The 22,372-nt window shown below is 36.8% G+C and overlaps 1 protein-coding gene across 9 annotated transcripts in view; it reads right to left on the reverse strand.

The window, feature by feature from the left end:
- The window catches only part of MPDZ (multiple PDZ domain crumbs cell polarity complex component), a 103,020-nt gene that overhangs the window by 21,976 nt on the left and 58,672 nt on the right, over window positions 1-22,372 (reverse strand). For 8 of the 9 annotated variants that reach the window (XM_042877427.1, XM_042877435.1, XM_042877433.1 and 5 more), the window contains 11 exons: window positions 21,256-21,454; window positions 17,815-17,856; window positions 14,737-14,838; window positions 13,781-13,873; window positions 13,148-13,325; window positions 11,069-11,179; window positions 4,702-4,864; window positions 3,921-4,117; window positions 1,903-1,994; window positions 1,544-1,634; window positions 1,148-1,225 (listed from right to left, as the gene is read on the reverse strand). In XM_042877427.1, coding sequence (XP_042733361.1) covers window positions 1,148-1,225; window positions 1,544-1,634; window positions 1,903-1,994; window positions 3,921-4,117; window positions 4,702-4,864; window positions 11,069-11,179; window positions 13,148-13,325; window positions 13,781-13,873; window positions 14,737-14,838; window positions 17,815-17,856; window positions 21,256-21,454 — 1,346 coding nt within the window. The remainder of the gene's footprint in view (window positions 1-1,147; window positions 1,226-1,543; window positions 1,635-1,902; window positions 1,995-3,920; window positions 4,118-4,701; window positions 4,865-11,068; window positions 11,180-13,147; window positions 13,326-13,780; window positions 13,874-14,736; window positions 14,839-17,814; window positions 17,857-21,255; window positions 21,455-22,372) is intronic. The other variant, XM_042877429.1, reaches the window with a different exon arrangement.

The following is a 22,372-nucleotide window of genomic DNA, read 5'->3' on the forward strand; positions in this document are numbered from 1 at the left end:
CAGAAGTTTGGGTCTTCCCAATGCATCAATGCTTTACTTCAAACTAAACTAAGTCTGAAATAGCAGATTTTCCCCGTCTATTAATAGTATATTGCTTACCAAGATAAATCTGAAGGTATTTTAAATTCAAACCCCTTTCTTCTGAAACTTGAAGTTCAGCTATGATTCAGTTGTTGAATTCATAAATAGGAAGAACAATTACAGAATCACAGAATGGTTGAGATTGGAAGGGACCTCTGGAGGCTCCTGTCCAACCTTTTGCTTAAGTATGACTAACTAGAGCAGACTGCCCAGAAACATATCCAGGTAGCTTTCAGAGATACCCCAGAAAAGAGACTCCACTACCACTCTGAACAACCTAATCTGTTCCAGTGCTCTTTCATCTGCACAGTACAAAAGTGCTTCCTGATGTTCAAATTGAACCACCTGGGTTCCTGTTTGTGCCCACTGTATCTTGTCCTGGGACTGGGAACCATTGAAAGGGCCTGACTCCTTTTACTCTCCCTATGGGTATTTATACAAATTGATAAGTTCCCTCCTGGACTCATTTCAGATGAGCAGTGTCAGGTCTCCGAGCTTCTCCTCCATTTCCTTGATCATTTTGGTGGTCCTCTGTTGGATTCTTTCCAGTATATCCATGTTTTTGTCATATCAAAGGATCCAAAGCTTGACACATTACTCCATGAGCAGCCTGATCAAAACCAGCTAGAGGGGAAGGATAATCTCTCTTGACCTACTTTGCCTAATGCAGACTGGCATACCATTAGCCTTTTTAGCAAAAACATTTGGAAACTACTCAGGCAATGATTTAACTGATACAGCATAATAAAACCTCTCTGTGTTCAACCAAACAGCTAGTTACTGCAAATTTTAAAATTAGATCAAAAACGACTTCTTCCAGACACAAAGAGCATTTGGCAAATATACATGATGTTAAAAAACTTCCTCAGGTTTTCATGGAAGGTATAACATCAGGAAAGTTTTTGGCTCACTCAACAGAAAGGAAGAATAAAAGGACTCTAGAAATCTCCAGTCTGACGGCCAGTAAGTAAGGGACAACATTTGTTTGCTTTGAGGGATTCCACTATAAAAAAACAAGCCGGTGAATACAAACATGGCTGGTGTGAATTTAATTCTCAGCACATACCTTAGGAAGTTCCACATACTGAATATTTTTATATGAACTGAAGTCAGGTGAAATACCAGAGTCTGCAGTAGTATCAACCTAATAAAGAAAACACAACTGTGAGCAGCTACTTTCATCATTAACATTTTTAACAAAAAGTGGATCTGATCATGTTATGGATCCATTTAAACTGCTATAACCCTCTTCACAGGAACACTAGATTTACTTCTTAGTTCAGATGAACATAAAGTAAAACAGATCTAGGTACAGTAAATGTAGCACTGGTAAGAAATCTGTTCTATTTTTCCACTGGATTGCTTTACTTAGTGCAATATTTGCTGAGTATACAGGGTACCCATCTACCCAGAGCAATGTCAGAATCTCAGTCAAATGAGAAAAAAACAAAATTTACTTAACCTCTTGATTTTGAAGTTTCTCTGAAGCACAAGGTAAAGCCTCTACTGATTTTGCAGGGCAAACAGCCATCTGATTTATTGCATCTTTATTTCTACAAGAGATTCAGTTATAAAACATAGTAAAATAACACCATCTTAATTGGAGCACATTTAACTCTAGCTCTTTCTTTCTTCTGCGTTATTTTTGGTATTATCAATGCAAATATCAAAACAGAAATACAATGTATATTTAACAATTCGTACAAACTGAGCTTAAAAGCATACCAATCTTCCCAAAATTAAAAATAAAATAGAAGTACTATTGGTGCAAGAACCTGAGTATATTAAAATGCATTTTTTTTTTTTTAAATAAGAACTTACCTGATGAAGATTATTTTCACTTTAGACGGAGCACATTTGATTATGAATGAAGCATTCTGGTGAGTCCTTCCATAGAGTATTTGCCCATTTATCTACATAGAAGAAAGCAGTAATTATTTTTCAAATAAAAAATCTGAAATACCACATCATGGCTAAAGCAACAATTTTGTTACAATTATGGAGTACATTGCGTCCTGCTCTCACTTCCTTTTTCAATAAAAAATTTATTGCAATTTAATTTCAATTAAGTTCAGTTTAATCAGCACTGGTGAGGCCACACCTTCAGTACTGTGTTCAATCTTGTGCCCTCACTGCAAGAAAAACATTGAGGCCCTGGTGTGTGTCCAGAGAAAGGCAATGAAGCTGGTGAGGGGTCTGGAGCACAGGCCTTATGAGGAACTGCTGAGGGAGCTGCGATTGTTCAGTCTGGAGAAGAAGAGGCTCAGGGGAGACCTTACATCTCTCTACAACCACCTCAAGGGAGGTTGTAGTGAGCTGCGGGTCAGCCTGTTCTCTCATGTAACTGGTGATAGGACTGGAGGGAATGGCCTCAAGTTGCACCGGATGAGATTCAGGCTGGATGTTAGGAAATACTGCTTTTCTGAAAGAAAAGTCAGGCAGTGGAATGGGCTGCCCAGGCAGGTGGTGGAGTCGCTGACCCTGGAGGTGTTCGAAGAACCTTTAGGTGCTGTGCTGAGGGACATGGTTTAGTGAGAACTATTGGTGATGGGTGGATGGTTGGACTGGATGATCCCGTGGGTCTTTTCCAACCTTGGTGATTCTATGATTCTAATTTTGATCTAACACTGTCACAATGCTAAAAGTGTCATTCTCTGGATTACACTGTGTTGTCTTAGCACATTATCTAGTTTCACTTTGTAACTGATGGAGCAATACAGTGAGGCCATGAGAAATTCTAACCAAAGTAAATAAATACATAAAGCCAACAACAAGATTACTACTATTTATTGAATCTCAGCTCTGAGCAATGTACCTTCTACAAAGAAATTTGAATGTTGGTGCATTTATAATCTATAAAGATTTGACCTCATAATTGCCATCTTCATTTGGCAGAAAAGACTCACTGAAAGCTCACGAAGTCCTTGAGATTCATGAGATTTAAGTGTGAACTTGCAGAATAAGGCCATAATTTGCTAACGTTTTATTAACTGTGTTGGTCTCTGACTTTATAGGAGAGCTGACTCAGACAGAGGTATTTCAATGTGTTTTAAGGATACCATGCATTTGCAATACTAAGGTTTTAAAACTTTAAAAACTTTAACGGATTCAAGAGAACCGTCTAGCACACAACACTGGACTTATTGCAAATGACAAGCATGAGAGTAGATCCACAGTATCACAAATACTCTGCATTCTCTCCCAGTCTTCCCCTGCCAGCCTATATGCCTTCAGTGTCATCCTCACACTTGGTGCTGGGAAGGAATGGCGGAACTGAACAATTTCCTCACTGTAGTGTTAGACGCTGCAACATAGCAGTTTCGACGTTACAAAAAAAATGGTTCTGTGAGGGTAATGTTAACTATCACTACTAACCTGAGGAGAGCCACAGCAGAAAATATATCCACAAGCAAAATCAGTTGAATTGCAGTAACATAAACAACACATTCATAAACATACTGAGAATGTTACCTGCATATTAAGCCATTTGTTCTCTTCAAAAAGCCACTAGAATTGAGCCCAAATATGGCAAGAGAGTCCATGATACAAACAAATCCGTTTCTGTTACCCCTGATACCCCTTGATTTCTCTTTTATGTTACATAAGCTTTTTGGTATTCTCACACTTCTAGTGTGAGACAGGGAAATAATGAGAAACTCCGGAGCACTCCACAGATGGATTGCCTAAGGGCCTTTTGTTTTCTACAATTCACAATCTATGATGCAGAAATTGCTGTGTCCTCTATTCCAAGGTCCATTAAAGAACACCAGCAATGATCTAATATTTAGTGCATTTTAAGTCAATATGTTTTAGTTTCTATAAAAATCGCAAGAACTTACCTCTAGCAACTCATCTGCAATCTGTAACCTGCCGTCTTTGCCAGCTGCACCATTCGGATCAATTCCCACTATAAAGACACTCATCCTGGATCGGTCTTTGTTACCAGCAAGACTAAGTCCCAGACCTGTCCTTCCTTTTTCTAGCTCAATCATGTGCAGTTCGCCTGGTAGACTTCCATAGCGCTGTGAAATCTTTTCTAAATGTAAAGGTATGGGAAACAAAGTTGAATTTGCATTATAGGCTCACAAACTAGTTGCAGAGTTAAGATTATTGTCCAATGGACAGTATCTGACAGTAAAATGTAAACTGGATGACAAAGTCACAACTGTACTCCACATTTTCATTCCAGCTAAGTCTTTGGTGATCTCTAGTTCTTTGTTTTCTTTCTAACTTAGGAAAACATTAAAACTTAAAGAAAAAAAGACTAAGCATATAAAAGCAATAATCTGTACCCCAATAATACTTTCAGCTAACAGGAATCATAACATTACATATCACAGCCATCAGTTACCTACAGTAACTGAAATTCCGCAAGTAGTCCTGAGTACGAAACTGTGACTCTGGACCATGGAGAAACAACGATTGATATGTAATTTAGAAGAATCATTTTTGTGTTTCACTATGTGCCTCTGACAACCACAAGTGAAAGCTGACAGCAACACTTAAGACTCAAAAAAACTCATGAGAATGAAGTAGTTCAGACTGGATACCTCGTATCTTTTCTGACAATACTATTTCAGCAATAAATATTTGAAAAATTATCACGAAAGATAAGCTTACTCCAGCTGTAACCAAACTCATCATCCTTCTCTACATCTTCTACAACTTGGCTGGATGATGACTGTGGAACATCACAGCTTATTCCTGAAAATGCAGAAGGAGGAGGCAGAGGCAGGTTACAAGATGAAGTCTTTTCTGGCTCTGAATCGGATTGACTGAAAGCCTGTGGAGAATAAGAAAAATGTAATGGCTAAGCAAATGCAGACTTATGTGTACAGCAAGACAGCATACAAAAACATCAAAAAGGCAATGACTATGGCTTTGAAGTTTAAATACCAAGTAGCTGGAACTCTAAATGTATAATACAGCACAGAAAAGCTGCAAGAGATCAAAGATGGAAACAAGCACTAGGCAACGTAAGAGATAACCTCACTCCAAAATGAATTCAGAAGCAAATAGAACAGACAATTAAAGCCCAATTCAGTAAAGTTTTATGTGCCACTTTATAGGTCAGAAAAAAGTAGTCTGTGCAGCTTGACCTTGAATGTCTCCAGAAATGAGGCCTCCACTGCATCCCTGAGGAATCTGTTTCAGTGCTTCACTACCCCTACTGTAAAAAACTTATTCCTTATATCCAATCTAAATCTCTCATCTTTTAGTGGGAAACCATTTATTTCTCCTTGTGCTGTCACCACAGACCCTGCTAAAGAGTTTGTCCCCTTCTTTCTTGTAGCCTCTTAGATACTCAAAGACCACTATCAGGTCTCCCTGGAGCATTCTCTTTTCCAGGCTGAACAGCCCCAGCTCTTTCAGCCTATCCTCATAGGGGTGGTGAAGTTATATAATTATTCTGAAGTTATCCACGCCCATCAGCTGTTGGTAAGTGTATTTTCAAGAAAGTGTTCAGTACTAGCTTCGTAGCTCTATTCTTGTAATTTCAGTTTTCACTGTCCTCCAATACAAAGCTTGAAAATAACATCACAGATAATGTCTACAGAAGCCAGAAGCACTGAAATGCTTTATCAGAGCTCAAAGAAACAGAATAACAACATAAACCTTGGACAACTTTAATACACTTTCAAATCAAGGTGTTGAAAAGACTGGAAAGTTAACAACTTTGTGACACTGAGATTTAAGAAAGATTTAAGAATGTTACAAAGGCACCCATGCCAACAGTTTGGCTTTAAATTTCATTAAAAATGCCATGCCTGTGCTTGAAAGCCAAGGCATTCTAAGGCAATGCATTACAGAAATATTTACAATTTTTGCAAATTATACTCTAAAACATAAGCCTCAATTGATGCAGCAAAATTAAAACAAAGAAATTTTTTATCCATCAGAATGACAGAATGGTGAAAACGCCAGTCATTAACAGCAAAAGTGCTTTTTTCTAACGAAAAGTTCATGTATCCAACATAGAGAAAAATTGGTGACAGTCTTCTACCTCAGCAGAGCTGAAAACCAGAGATGAAAAAGAGAGGAGTTTCAGATGCATTGCAAATTTTTCTTTGTGAAGAGATGAAGGAAAAGGCTAAGAAGGATGTTACTATGCAATTCAGACACAGGGGACCACCTTCTGCCTTCTAAACTCAGCCTGTTACACAAGTGTCTCTAACAGCTGGAGCTGGCCCCTCAGCACACATAAGACTTTTGCTCTCTGAATCAGGCCATACACACACGAAAAACTAAAATGCTTTAACTCATGAAATACTTGTTATGTGCCATAGCACAGTATTTCATATTATGTTATTCAAAATGCAAAGCATCACACGGTACACAAACCCATCTGGCTATCAGGGTCACTGATCACAGCCAAGCAAATATTAAAAATGGCAGTTGGAGCGGTACCACTTTCAACAGAGGAGGCACAGGTGGAGGAATAAGCAGGATTCTGGAAGGTATCACAGGACAGGTACAAATGCACAGCACACACAGTATCACCTGCTCACTAGAAACAAGACAAACCTTGAATGGTGTGGGAGCAAAAGGGTTAGTTGGGGAACAACGGAAGGTAACCCTAATTGGATTCGATACCTCCTATAGCAACAGAAAACAGCAACCCATATGTTACAGTACCTTTGGCAACATGTAGTGTTACTAACGAACAACTCAATTTCATTACTAACTGCTGCAAATGTATTAAATCAACAAAACAAACTATTCCAGGAGTTGTTAAGGGCCTTGCTTTTGCAAGCTTTCTTACTGAACACAAACCTGTAAGCAGCTGACAGAGATGACAAAAAAGCATTCTTATCTCAGTGCATAAACTACAAAAACAGTTTTTTCTCTAAATACATACACTTTTTTCAGAAATGTTTTTGAAAATACAGAAAACACAAGCCATCATTTATTATTCCACTCCCACTGGAACAAATAGAGATTTCAAAAACATACATGCAATTATATGTCACATATCATAGAAATTCATTTTACATTTGAGAGAGCCAACAGACTGCAACGTGGAAAAATAAGAGGATAGTGCCACTCCCAGTCACTTACTGTTTTAAATCAGAAATGCATGCACAAATGAATTAAACCTTTATTTATTACTGTGTTAGGTTAATTCTGTCTCCAACATGAATAACATGCTGTAAGCACTAATCTGAAAAAAAAAAAAAAAAAAAAAAAAAAAAAAATCCAACTTTTTTCAGATTTTCAAAGATGTAGGTATCTTGTCCATGGTACACTAAAAGAATTTTCAACAAGAAAAGTGAAAGTATTTTCAGCACCATTAAACAAAGCAGCCAATATTTCTTGGGCTTTCATCGGGGGAAAAAAAAAGAGACAGCAAAGATGCCATAGCAAAATACATAGCAGCAAAACACTATACACTGATGACAGATTTTCACTCTGGTAGAGTTTTTAAACAAACATCACAGGAACTGATTTTCTAATTGAGAACTTGCTCCTTTGATAGCTTTGATTAATTCAAATTTGGTAATTACAGCTAATGGACCTGGCTTTTCTTATCCAAAAACTTTTCTCCACTTGTATATGCATGCATGTATGTGTCTGGGCCATTTTAATTCACTACACAGAATTTCCATCTTCATCAGCACAGTATTTTATACAAATACAGTACAGAAGAATTTAAATTCAGAGACATACTAATGGCAAAAAAAGCACACGTATCATGTTTGGTGAGTCAAAAGCAGATAGTTAATCATCACCCAACCTTGTTAGCGATGAACTGAGAAGAATCAGCAAATGGGTTAGTGCTGCTGAAGATAGTTGGCCTACAGAAAAGATAGTTCTGCGGGAAAGGCAGGGAAGAGTTCTAAAAGAAAAACATAACAGAAACTGAACAAAAACATTTTTAAGTGAACCCTCTGTGACTCATTAAACAAAATGTATTTATTTTGTAGTTTGTGCTAACCAAGCAAGATCTTACTAATATACTGCTGTACAGACACATAAAGGTAGATAAACTGCACTTGCTCTGTATTTTCAACTTGTATGCTCAAGATGATCAGCTATGATTAGCAGAGATCAGAAGAAAATACTGATCTTCCAATGTGTTCTAGCCCACAAAATCCGTGTAGTATTCAGTAGCATAAACAATGTAACATTTACTTGCTGTGGCATTTGTACAATTTTGCCTAGGTATCTCAGTATATGGGATAAACTTCAACCTCAGTTACTTAATCATAGAGTTGCGAATTCCTAGATGAGAATAAATGCAATTTGTATTAATAACACAGTATAAATCTAGGACAAGTTTTATTTTGCAAACCACGCAAATTCTCGCTATTTGATTTATGTATCAAGGTAATGTATTCACAGCGCCCTTTGCAAAATATAAGGCTTAGTACTATTAGACATCTCTGACTTTACACCTCACTTTGCATCTATGCAGATGTATGTGTGATTTACTGACTTGTACTGTAACAAGTTGGTCTTCTTGTTAAACAATACAAGGTAAGGTAGTTACTTATTTAACAAACTAAATCATTTCCTATGTCAATAAAATCAAAGGATGTAACTTCATCACTTATACTCCCTATGCAGTTCTAGTATTGTATTCTACTTTAAGATCAGAAAGAGAAAACAGTCCAATGTGTACTTAAAAGTAATTTCTATAATAGGTGCATCCATCTGTTTGTGGTCTAAATAATTGGTTGCTATAAGCTTCATGTTGCTGGAAAAAAGAAATGTACTACAGGGAATGTGAAAGGCTTGCAGCAACAACTAACAGTTTAACATCATGGTAATTTAATCCAGATATACGTTGCAGTTACAAAATTTTCTCAAAGTACATAGATCTGTTCACCATTTCTAAAAATATTCTTCTAAGCATTTATCCTCAAATATTACTTTGCAAAGCAAAATGTAATGTAATTTGATAAGACAGCACATCTTGGTTCTACAGTGTCTTCAGCACAGAGAAGGTACAGATCTGTATGAACAAGCTCTCTTCATTGACAAGCCCCTCACAGTAAAAAAGCAGTTGCCCTACAGTAAATTATTTTCTGTTTATACGTGTAACTCACACTTAGATGTCATCTTTTGTAAAGAGAAGTTTGGGAAGAACAATTTATCAGTGCAATGGTTCTATTACAGTTTCAACATTACATCAGCCACTGCAAAGAATTATCAACTGTATCTTTTTTAATTTTATGCAGCTAAAATAAACATCATGAAGGCTTTGTTTTCAAACACCAGTCTTAGTAAAACAGGAAACAGATTAGCCACAATAATTCAAAATTATGCCTTTTATATCTTTTTCATGATGACAGAGCACCTAAAATATAATTGCTAGTTCTAATTCTAATCTATGCAACTGTGTTGTATTAATTGTATTGACTGCTCACAAGGATAAAATTTGGAGCACTTGAGTTTGTCTACACAGTTACATTTTAAATAATGCACATAAAGCATGTCTTCTTCCACAGTCTACAGCAAGTAAAACACATACTAAAATACCAAATACTTTTCTTTTTTTTTTTCTTTTCAAAATAAGACAAAAAATAACAGGATAAATGATTTTTTTTTTTTTTAATTAGTGTTCTGTTTATTAATATACCCAGGATGCTGAGATATCAGATGTGAATACTGTAAAGCATAATGCTGTAACATAACAGAATGGCTGGGACCATAATCAAGGTGGCAGATTAACTCTTACTAAGAAGTACACACTGCAGGATAAATATGAAACAGATTTCATAGATAACTGCTTGCAAGCAAAATTACTGAATTAGCTTCTCACAATCCACTTGCACTATTTGAGACACTATACAGTCTGCTTCAGACCTCTTTAACTTCTACAGCAGCCTAAATGAAATAAGAAAAACCAAAAAGGGACAAATATGACTCACTACCAACATCACTTGAAAATGACTGCCTTACAGCACTGTACTAAATATAGTTGCTGTGTGCAGGCAGTTAGCTATCTGGGTAACTGCGCATGAATGAAGGCAGGAAATTTCCTTTAAGATCTTATTATGAAGTACAGATGCACGTTTCAGCAATGAAGACAGTAAGTATATAATGCTTTTAACAAAAGATCACAATGCAAAGCCTGTGTACAGCAGAGAGTGTTTGCAATGTTTCTGCTCACAGAGAAACAAAGGTTTGTTAATAAACATTCAAGAAAACAACCAACAAAGAAAAAAATAAATAACTGCAATAAAAAACAGAGCATTCTCTAAACACGAAAAGTGGTGATAAAGTAATGGCATAGCTCCCAACCCAAACAATGGCCTAAACATTCAGCGGTGGCCATTTCGTTCACATCACAGCAAATGCAAAAGCCTTACTTTAATATCTTGAGTATCAGTAGTCAACATTCAACAGATCTTTTTCATGCAACTTTACCTTAGATGACTGACGATAAAATGGGTTAGTAGTTTTCTGCTCACAGAGAGCAGAAGCTGATGAAAGCCTATAAAGAGACTCTGGCTGGGGAACAAGAGTTGTGAGACAACTAGTAAATAAACATGCAACTTACACAGACTCTCTACAAAGAGGAATTTTAGTTTCTAGTGATGAAATCAACTATATTAAAGTTTATTAGCATTTGTCTGCAATGTCCATGCAGCTTAGTGACAGAAACCTTCCGTGTACTTCTATGTCCTTTTATTAATGTCCAATGAATATTTTAACAGATGTTGTATTTCTGCATGCGCTCCTCTGACATGCTGTCAATCTCTAAGAGTTGATTTTAGTTAAGATTCCTACTCTGCCCCCCAACAAATTATCATTCTTGAGGCTTTTCAAAATAGTTTGAGGGCGGCGTGCTGGAGGGCAATTCCAAATCCAAATCGATTTCATTCTAAACGGAAATAATATTTAAATCAAATCTCTGTTCCTGAAATAGCTAAGATGGAACTTTCAGGATTAAATATCCCACTCCCAAACACCACCATCTTGAACATTCAATTCATCTATTACTACATATCATATCTCTTTTCCTATTTTTTATGCTTACCCTTGGTCTGCTTATAATGCTCTGTACCATAAAGACTACAGGATTGCCTGCCTTCCGTATGGCTTCCACAGCTTGTTCATGGCTGGCATCTCTGAGGTCAATTCCATCCACCTGTAATTGGAAGGCCTCATCTTAGCATTACAAGAAGCTACAAGAGTCATGAAACAGCTCTGGGTTCCGATCAGAGAACTTTTAAGTAAAACTTAAGCCCAAATCCCTGCTATTAATGGAAAGGTTTCTAACAACTTCACCTCATGTCCCTTACACATGGGCTTGAGGTTTCCAAGATCAGTGAAATGACATCAAATATATGTTCTCCATGGTTTAAAACAAAAGGGAGGAGAAGGGAAGAATTTCAGCAATCATGGTTCAGGCTTGTTACGCTTTCCCTCAGGCAAGGTAATAAAAGAAATACAGTACTATGAACAGAGTGGCAGTATTTGTTAAATACCACTTTCAATAAATTCTATCTGACAACAACCTATTTTCCCAGTACCTAATAAGATTTACAAACTGAAAGTTTTAAGCGCTGGAAACTTTCATTATGAGGCATTATGTCAGAATAGCATAATAGCATATTTTTTTCTTTTCAGCCTTTTTTATTTTATTTTATTTTTTAAATGATCATTAACACCACCACTAATGTAAAAATGTGTTCAGCTGTAAGACATTTCACTAGAAGCTAAATTTTTAGGTCAGAGCTAAAGAGCCATTTCTCTTTAAAATGTTTGTTTGGTCTTTCTTTTCTTGTTTTCAGATGTATCGTGTATAACAGTTTTGCCATCCAGCTAAGAATATGTTATGGTAAAGTTAGCATCAGTAAAGCATTCTCATGATGACCATTAGCTAGAAGCTAATGCAGATAGGTCTTTTGTTAGTGGCAATTTTTGCACAAAAAATGTTACACAATGAGAATTACCCCTGCCTCTAACTAACACCATCTTGAAAACATAGAGAAAGAAAAAAGAAAGAGAAAATATTCTAAACCCATGAGTAATTAGAAGCATCACTACAGATCTGCAATTTTCTATGTCTGAAATAGTACATGCACTGGTAGAAAGGAAAGCCTAAAAAACGCCTCGACTCAAAAAAATGTAACCATCCATTCACAAACAGTTGCATGAATACACTAAGTACTAATTTTGCTCACCCACATCACATTCTACAAGTACCATTCTCAGAGACAATTACTGCATTCATAAAACTCCAGATAGTCAGTTACAAGGAATAATGATTAATTTTGTGGCCACCAAGTAAAATACCACTTCCTAACTTGTTTCATACTAAAAAAAAATCTTCCATCTTGTCCTATGTTCCTGTATTATTTCAATGTTTTTTGTTTGGATCTAGTAGCAGCCACATATCACTAGTCTTAATATGAGTGGGTAAGAAATAAGTGGGTGAAAAGGAGTGTAGCTCCCAAAGGCATGACACTGGAAACATGTTAATGTCTAATTTACTGATAACTATTGCAGAAAAGACTCTTCAAAATTATTGAGCAGGAATGCAGAAATCATTGCATAAGCAGGGACTATGTAAGCAGGAGAAGATGAATCTAGATGAACTCTTCTCTGCAACACCGCATAAACACAATACTCTCAACTTCCCTGCAATATCTCTGTATCAAATTCATCTTTCTGCATGTCATCAGGAAGAAAACAGTGTCTTCCCTAACTCCTGAAAAGCACAAGAAGGATGAGGCCTGTGTAAGACTTTAGAGGGAGATAAATTATAGCATTTATTTTAATGATATTTTGTTCATTGGACATCTGTTGCTATCCAGTATGCAAACGTAAAACTTTCTAGCTTACCAAACTTCTTCCTACACGTTCTATGAAATGTAGGTGGAACTACCAGCTTTGTACCCCTACTCACACAGCCAGCCGTTCATGCTTCAGGTTGTAAATACAACTTCAAACTGTCGGCACATAAATATCAGTAGATGGCGCTGCTGTGTTTGTAAAGCTCAAGCAGCGCCAGCTGGATGAATTGCAGAGTGGTCAGACCAGGAGCAAACATCTATTTCAGCGACTCTTGAGACGCTGGGGGTACTGCAACTGAAAGGCACTTGGTTGGTACCTCGACAATCCGATCTCCAGTTTTCAGTGTCCCATTTTTGCCAGCTGGGCTGTCTTCCAGGATATGTTTGATAAAGATCCCTCTCATCACTTCCCCACTGCTCAGGCGGCTCCCCATCCCTCGTCCTCCAACAATGCTGATCCCCAATGACTTGCCAGGCTCTCTCCAAAGTTCAACCCTGTTGTGATAAAAAAAGGAGCAAAATAAATGAAGCCTAAAATATGACAGTGCCAACCACTGAAGAACCCCAGATTGGCATGATCATTTAAAAACATTTTTTTTTTTTTTTTTCAGTGAGAGTTATCTATTTTATCTATTTGGTTGCTCAGAAAGTTGTAACTGCTATTGCTTCCATTTACTTTGGCTTCTAATTAAAACTTCTCTTCAACTCCTCATATTGGCACGCAAACAGTAAGCCTATAAAGATAAATTTAACAAAACAATTAAATAACCATTAGATTGCAGAGATTTAGCCAAATGGCAGTATGAAAATCAGCAGTGAATTACATCTGTGATGCACAATACACACTAACTGCAGTACTTCTATTTTCTTCTTTCTTTTAAACTGTATCAGAGGTTTCAAAATTTTTGGATTTCAGATTAGATTATCTATTGTGCAAGATCTATACTTACTTTCTGGGCTGGTTCCAGTTACTGAAAGATGCATTTTGAAGTTCACTTTCTTCTCCTTCCCCCTCTTCACGCTCTGGAAGCTCTGGGACTTCCCTGATTTAACAGGAACATGAAATTCATTTTGAAAAATCCAAAAAATTACTGTATTCCTATGCAAAAATTCAGGTACTGGACACTGTCAGCACTGTACTTCTTCCAAAAATCTACTTTTACTAGAATTCCAATCAGTACCTAGAATTTCCTTATGAGAAACCTGTTAGAAAACATATAGTACACAGGGATTCCCAAAGCATTTATCTCTATTATGAAGTTCTACCAACCAGCCAACAACTGCAGAACCTGTATGTTGAAACTAGAACTAAATCAAAGCTGAATTACTTACTGTTAATACTCAACAATTAATCATTAATTATTATTATTACTTTTTACAAAATAATAAGACCAGAATTCAAAAGCTGTTATTGCTTTTGGATATTTTTTAAAAAAATAACTAGACACTGAATATTTTGGCTTGTAACAAATGAATTTTTAAAAGCAACAAAAACAACAGCAAAATTAGTTCTCTGCAGTATATATTTTGGATAGAATATCAATGTCAAATTCTCAGGCCAGAAGCACTGAGTACCTGTGGCAATACCTAAGTCAAATTGCACTGCATTTAAAAGAAATTTAGGACTGGACAGCACACAGACTCTTTACAGGAAGAAACAAATACCGGTAAAACAGTCTATTTAATAGTCAGAAAAAATTTGCTAGCCAAAGCCAAAACTCTGTCGTGAGCAACTTTTTATTTAAATGGTGGCTAGTCTGAAGGAAAATCACTATCTTTCAGCTCTAAATATAAAATAAAATATAAATTATGAAATAAAATTTAGCATCTGGAATTAAGCAAAGTGTATACAAAGAGTTAGATCTGAGATTTCTACAGGAGAAAACAAAAGGTCTTTTGAACTCACGAAGCAGACTGTAAGGAAGAAAATACTGTCAGATCTTCCTCTGACTCTTGCTTCAAATAGGCTCTGTACTTCGGTAAGTTTTCTGCTATCACATATGTAATACTGCAATAAAACAGACATGATTGAAGTAGTATGAGGACTTCCAGTCAAATCTTTGCTTGGTGTGAAGAATGGATATGAGGAAATTACTAAAGATCACTTAATGTATGCATTGATTTCAAAATCACCAAAACTGCTATGTTGAAAATAAAGAATTACTAGTTTTTGTGCCTTGTGAAAAATAAGCATATGTGATCAAATTAGACAGCTGAACTCTCTTGATTCTATCGAGAGTTACTACATTTAAGTAAATGGTGTTTTAAGAGCAATAGGTATGTAACAGAGATAATTCTGTTTCAGTCAAAACAGATGCCTCGTGCAAAGATAAATAATAAAAGATTTGTGAAGAATGAAGTATCATTGCCATTATTTGAATATGCTGTTTGAATATGCTTCTGGAAGCTAGTTTGCAGAAGGTTTTTTGCTTTCAAAAGAGGTTCTCTAGGTGTTTTAGGTTTCCATACTTTTAGTTAAAAATACTGCATGGGTTTGGACATATAAATGTGCTATAATACATCAGGTAACCTGCAGGGTGTAATCCTCTGCCTAACTCCTTCCACATCACCATGCACATCCAGTCAGCTCAATAGTCAGTCGTGTTCTATCAGCCAAATGACATGCAGACTTCTGAAGCCCTGCTATAACTCAGCCAGGTTTGAATGCCAGAAAGAGAAACGGCAAGAGAGACTGTTGAGGCAGGGACAAAGAAGAAGATTAAGGCATGAAAAATCTCTCTGAAAAAATTTTCTCTGCGGGTAAAGGGACACTATGATCTAAACAGGCCTATTCAAACAAAGGACATAGCCCTGCTATAACCAGGCTTTGTCATGTCCCACTAAGCTGCTGTCCCACAAGCAGCTTAGCTATCAGATCAAAGTATGACAAGATCTAAGTCTGATGGAAAAAGAATACATTCACAAAAGGATGTCCTACCATCCACAATACGGACGCTTAAAAGGAACAACTCTCTAGTTCTTCTGAATGAAATTTCTAAATTGTCTGTACTATCACTTGCTCCTTTTCTCCTTCTATTAATCAATTAATTTATCTGCCTTGGCTTTTTTTTTTTTTTCAAGCGATATGCACTTGACAGAAAGTGTGTTTTCATTCTGAAATGCTGAGGAGCATACATTCAGTGGAAAACAAGCATTCAGTGGAAGATTACTGATTATCTGAGTTCCCTGAGCAGAAAGAAAGAAGCAAGACATAGAACAGTTATTCCATGAAGTCTAGCAGTGAAATGAAGAGGAAAGGGGGAAAAGAATAAGAATTACTATTTCAGAAGTTCTTTGATTTCTGCAAATAATCACAACTACTTCTCAGCCATCTCCAACTCTAGATGTGATAAGTTACAGCAACGTACAAATACTATAGTCACAAAACTCCCACAGGGCAAATGCTGCTGTGGAAGCTCTATCTTAGTAAGCCCGTAAGAATCCTCTGCCACTATAAAAGCCAAAACATATGGAAGCTGTGTTTCAGTGAAAGAAAATGCGTCACTAATCCAGTTACATTCATCAATTTCAACCCAAGCAAATTCAACGAATTTTACTCTACAAAAATAAGTAGGAAATAATGTACTTTCCCTTGAAAGGCAGCTGCATTAAAGAAACTAGAATTGCAAGAAGTGTTTGTACTATTTAGAACATCTGGGCAATCTTTTTGACACTAAAATGCAGTAAGAAGCTGTTGTTCACAGTACAGAGAGGAGAATGGAGAGTCCCTAAAAAGGAAATACAAATGTCCAGATTAAGTGCAATGCAGACAGCAGGGAGTGATCATCAATTACACACAGTACGAAATTTTACATCTCTTGTCCAGCCCTTTTGCACAGGGAGCACAAAGCAAAATTGTGCAAGTTCCTAAAGTCAAAAGGTAGTAAAGGTTGCTACTTTCTATTTTGGTGCAACATCAGCATTACGGGTCAGCTAACAGGGTGAGCAAACCAGATGTGCTACAACTTCCAGGATACCTTGTAGATTTTAATTACTTGAATAACTAACTAACTTATCCTGGGTCATTCTGAAAGTGCAGCTTAAAGGATGCTCTCAAACATCCTTACACACTACTTACAAACATCTTGTAAAAAATCTCTTAGGTAGGTAAGCTTCTATTTCTTCATAGCTTCACAAGTGCTATGAAACAGGTATGAAGATATAGAAGATGGGAAATGATTAAATGCATTACTATCTGCAAGACAAATTGAGGTTCAACAATTTCAAGAAAAAGTATATGTGGAGATTAATAATTTCCTTGCTTTCATAGCTGTACAGCTTTTAGGAGAACACGTTCTGGCTTCCCTTCTTGAGATACCACCCCCAACACCAAGATATGCACTAGCAATGACAGCAGTGACAATGGAAACACCAAATGGTGTACAAATGAAAACATGTGTAAACACAACAATGCATGCAGAACAGAGGAACATTGATTACATGCTTGACTGAACAACCTCACAAAACCTTGAAAGACCAACAAACCAAATAACAACGTACGAACAATAGTCACAACAAATTACTGGCATTACGAATTTAGGTCTAATTTGAATCTTTTTACACATGGAGAAAGAAGTGCCACAGAAAATATGACACTGAGATTAATCCAGATATCTGTACACTGTACTCTAGCAGTGGACCCTGTACAAACACACAAGTACACAAACCACACACGTGGCTGCATTAGCAGTCATCTTTTAGAATACAGGTGTTTTCATTCTAGTCTTAGGAAGTATGCTCCAATCTTCAAGTTTTAGGATAAAAATACGTATAAAAATTGAAGGACACACATACACTTTCATGTATATATATACACCCACACATGCAGGCACAAGTGCACATGCACACACAAAGAGAGACAGAATATGCACCGATATGTGGATATATCCCTGACATTACTATGGATGTAATAAAAGCATGGAATGATTTTAGAGACAAGTTGCAACACAGAATCATGATGAGTTTCTGAATCACCAATACTCACACATAAAAGAGGGCCTGATCATCAGAAGGTGCTGGAGAAGATCTAGAATGCGAAGCATATGATGCAGCATTGTTTTACAACGGTGTTAACAAATGTCAATGTCTCATGCTGAATGTGAGATGTATACTTAAGTAGTTAAAAGTATGAGCTGCTTATTTTTTCTTTCTTTTTTGTCTCTCCCATTTTCTTTTGTATTATTAGACCTCCACATCATTTATACCTGCTTCAGAAATCATTTCATCTTTATTGGAGTCTATAGCAGTGATTACTAACAAACATGGAAAATGGAATTGTAATTATCTTCTATTCCTTGACCAGGAATTCATCCCCATGCTTTAGGTTAAGACAGGCAAACTCTGATTCAGATTTGTAATCATTTGAATCATCTGACAGATGTTACAAGCAGCTGCTGCTGGAAAAAAACAACATTATTATTCCAGAAATATAAGAGCTCCTAGCAAGGTGGAGTGAGAAGTGAAAAGGAATGTATCATGGTAAGGCCACACATCTGTTTTTTCACAAATAAAAGGAAAAAGAATATCTTAATATGGAACTCAGATTGCTTATTCCCGAACATTCTTGAATGAAACAAAACATAGCACATAAGAATGGTTTCATGTATTATCACAGAAAGCTCAGAACTGTTTGAGTTGGAAAGGACCCATAAAGATTATCCAGTCCAAGCTCCTGGTAATGAACAGGGATATGCACAGCTAGATCAGGTTGCTCAGAGCCTGGTCAAGCCTGACCCTGAATGCCTCCAGGGATGGTGCACCCACCACATCTCTGGGCAACCTGTACCAGTGTTTCACTACCCTTATTGTAAAAAACTCATTCCTTATATCCAGTTTGAACCTCCTATCTTCTAGTGTGAAGCCATTTCCTCTTGTCCTATCACAACAGACCCTGATGAAGATTCTGTCCCATACTTTCTTATAGCCCTTCCTTAGCTATGGAAAGGCCGCTATCTCTCCCCTCTCCCTGGAGCCTTCTCCAGACAAAACAACCCCAGCTCTCTCAGCCTGTCCTCACAGGGGAGGTGTTTCATCCCTTGCATCATTTGTGTGGCCCTCCTCTGGATGTGCTCTAATCCATGTCTCTCCTGTATTGAGGACTCCATATTCAGATGCAGTACTCCACCACGAAAGGTTTCACCACCACAGGGTAGAAGGAGAAATACTTTTTGTCTTTGAAATATAGCTTTGAAATGAAAACATTCCTGCACAAATCACTTTTAAGGGCCACTCTGGTACTCAAAAATAGTTCCGCCTAATAGTTTAGGTATTCACTTTGCAGTCCTGTGTAGAAAAAACAATCATACAAGCACAACTGAGAGGCTGTACATCTTTTTTTTTTTCCAAGGCTGATAAAAAAGATTCAGCGCTTGCTTAATTGAAAGGCTGGCACAGATCACAAAACCTGCATGACGGTGTACCACATCAGCCCTGAAATAATGAAAAGCCCTGAAAAAAAAGCCCTGAAAAGCCCTGAAGTTTGTTTAGCTTTGAACTTCTCTAAGAAAACAGGAAGAATTACCATGATACAGTGCTCTCCTATGTCTAAATTCCTGATTCAGGGCATTTTCACCCATTTGTATCATAATGTTTTTCCAAGATCTTCTCCCTTAAGAGTAAATTACTGAAAAGCTTAATTATGCTTACAGAGTAGATTTGTATCATAATTATGTAGCCCTGTCCTTCCTCCTGCAAGAGCTCTTTCGAAGCTGAGAAAGCACTTGGTCTTTTACTTGCTTGAAGTGCAAACATTGGCTTCACTTTAAACTCTTGTCATAGGAAGAACATAAACATAAAATGAAAGCCAAAAACGTGAAGTCAGAACATGAATGGCTCAGGAGTTCCTGCAGAAGGAGGTGAAGCACTTTTCTCTGTGACATCTGAATGTTCACATCTAGTATGAGATTTGATATTACAAATGTATCTGGAAAATGACTAAGACTATAAAGGAAAAATTAAAATCACACAGCAAAAATGGAGCAACTTTAAAAGGATAAACACAAAACATGAACACATCTTTGTTTCATCACATAACTATGGCATTAACAAAAGACTCCACAGAAAAAAATCATGCTGTAGAACTTGGATATTCAAGCAGACATACAGACACATACATGCTAACTGATTTTGGTCATGGAAGTTGGAATTATAATGGTTGAAATCTTATAAAAATAACCAATATCATGTTCTATCAATGCTGATTCCCTCATATTCGCAACAGCACTGTCAGTAAAGGTAATGAATTATATAAGCAGGACTTAGTATTTAAGCAAGCTAGCATAAAATCCTAGTACTACATGCAGACAATTGAATGTACCACTCCATGTTTTATGTACTTGCTCTCGGAATGACACCACTATTTAAAGCCAGCACATACTTCCCAAGAAGAAAGAAAAGCCCTATCTTTTAGTGTGCAGCCCTTTCTGAATGGATAGAAACTAGTTACCTGCCACCACACTGGGATTGTACCGACCGCTTTCAGAGCTGCCTCCTTAAATAATTAGAGACTTCTATTAACAAGAGCTCAAAGAATTTTATTAGCAGATCTGACCCAGCCCACGTTATCATGGATTTCAGAAAAACAACTGTTAGTTTGTTTATTTGAGCTGTAAACTCAGCACTCATTGGTCTGGAGTACCACCCATAAGCCCAGGAACACTTCATATTTAGATGTTGGGCAGTTGTGACATCTACGAAGAACTACACTTAACTTTCCAGTAAAAAAACTTTCTTGCAAAGTTCATTTTTTTACTGGAAAGTTAAGTGTAGTTCTTTCATATTAAGCACGTGGATTTTTAAGCCTATTAAATATTTCAAATTTTAAGCAGCAGCACTCCAGAGAAAAAAATTAAAGCATTCAAGAAACAGTTCCTTCATATGTACTAATGAGAACTTGGAAGAGACTTCACAAAACACACTTTTTAATCACAGATGTACTAATGTTTTTTTTAATATTGCTTTTCCACATTAAGATTGGGTTTTATAGTTTCTGTTTGGCAGCCAAAACCAAAATCCACTACAAGCATCATTTCCATCAGATGGAGACATCTGTGCAATGGCCAAGATAGCTGACATTTCAGAAGCAAAAATATATCTGAGGAAATGCTTGATTTGTTTAGCAGTGCCATATTGTAAATGCAAAACTCTAACAAATCCTACTACTTCAATAAAGCCACGCAAAGGTAGTAATGAAGATGGTTAATTAATCACAGAATTAATTTTTTAAAGAACACCCAAACTATACAAGTGATTTTAACTTTCAAATTCATGAAGCTGTAATTTCATAGCAAATAATTTGCTGAAATGGTAACTTAAATGCACACTGTAAAAACAACAAAAAAAACGGATTTAGAAAATATGCATGAATCTAGACAAATTTTGATTATTAGCCTTTTCCTACTAGAGTCAATATTCTGGCTGTACCTACTTCATTTCTTGTCCAACGAGTGAATGTCTCCTTAGCATAGCTCGGGCTTCTGCATTGGTTAAGTTAGTGCTTGATTCTTCATTAATGGACAAGATGCAGTCTCCCACGTTAATCCGTCCATCACGACTTATTGATCCTCCATGGATGACACTACGAACTATCATTCCTGTGCCATCTTTGTCAGAGCTTACTGTCATCCCTAGAGTGAGAAAGGCGTGAGACAGGTGAGCGTTAGTATCTTCTTCCAGCCCTAACTCTGGGTGACAAGGGAAAGTGAAGTGATAGCAGACTGGGAAGGCATAAGACAGCCACATGACCTGCCAACCTCAACAAGCCCAACACTGTCCTTATTCTCCTTGTGTTCCCATCTTTCCAAAGGGAGACAAGAGTTAAAAATCACATTCACAATATCTTCACTTTACCTTATGTAATTTCATATATCAAGTTGAATATAAAAAAGTAAAAAGCAGTGGAATATTTAAGCAGAAAATAAACCAAAAATCAAATAGATCTCATAAAAGCAATAAAATCGCTCCTAAAACAGTTAAGCTTGTAACCCCTCTGGGTGGTTCCTCAAGTTCATTTGCCACATCTCAGTTTTCTGATGGCTCTTTTCAGAAAAAAAGAAAGAAAAGAAAAAAAAAATTAATTATAAGCATGGGGCAATACAATTCTTAATTTTCTTCAAAAATTTAAGCAGCCAGTTGCTTAGGCCCAGAAGAGCATCCTAACTTCTGCAATAGCCTGTTTACTATTAATAGATACAGTCCTTTATTCTGTGTACATGACAACCCTGCCTGTGGTGCAGCAGCAAGATGTTATGTCTCTTGATTTACATGCATCATTTAACTCTGCATTCTTTTCACTAAGGGGAAGTAAGACAAAAACTGCCTACAGGGCAGCTGGTACTCATGATGACACTTCTAAAAAAAAACAAACAAACCAAACAACTGCTCTTCACAAAGGCAAAAGGTACCTTAAGACCCAAAACAGATTTCTCTCCCTTTATATTACTGTGGGCTTACCACTCTTAACGCTAAGAAGCTTTTCTTATTCTTTCGTGTGCATTGATGAATGTTGAAAGCTTTTCCTTACGAGAAAAAGATACTGAAGGAAA

Source organism: Lagopus leucura, unplaced genomic scaffold (genome assembly GCF_019238085.1).
Source record: "Lagopus leucura isolate 7727_CA_CO unplaced genomic scaffold, USGS_WTPT01 Super-Scaffold_100018, whole genome shotgun sequence".
In the NCBI taxonomy this organism is placed as follows: domain Eukaryota; kingdom Metazoa; phylum Chordata; class Aves; order Galliformes; family Phasianidae; genus Lagopus; species Lagopus leucura.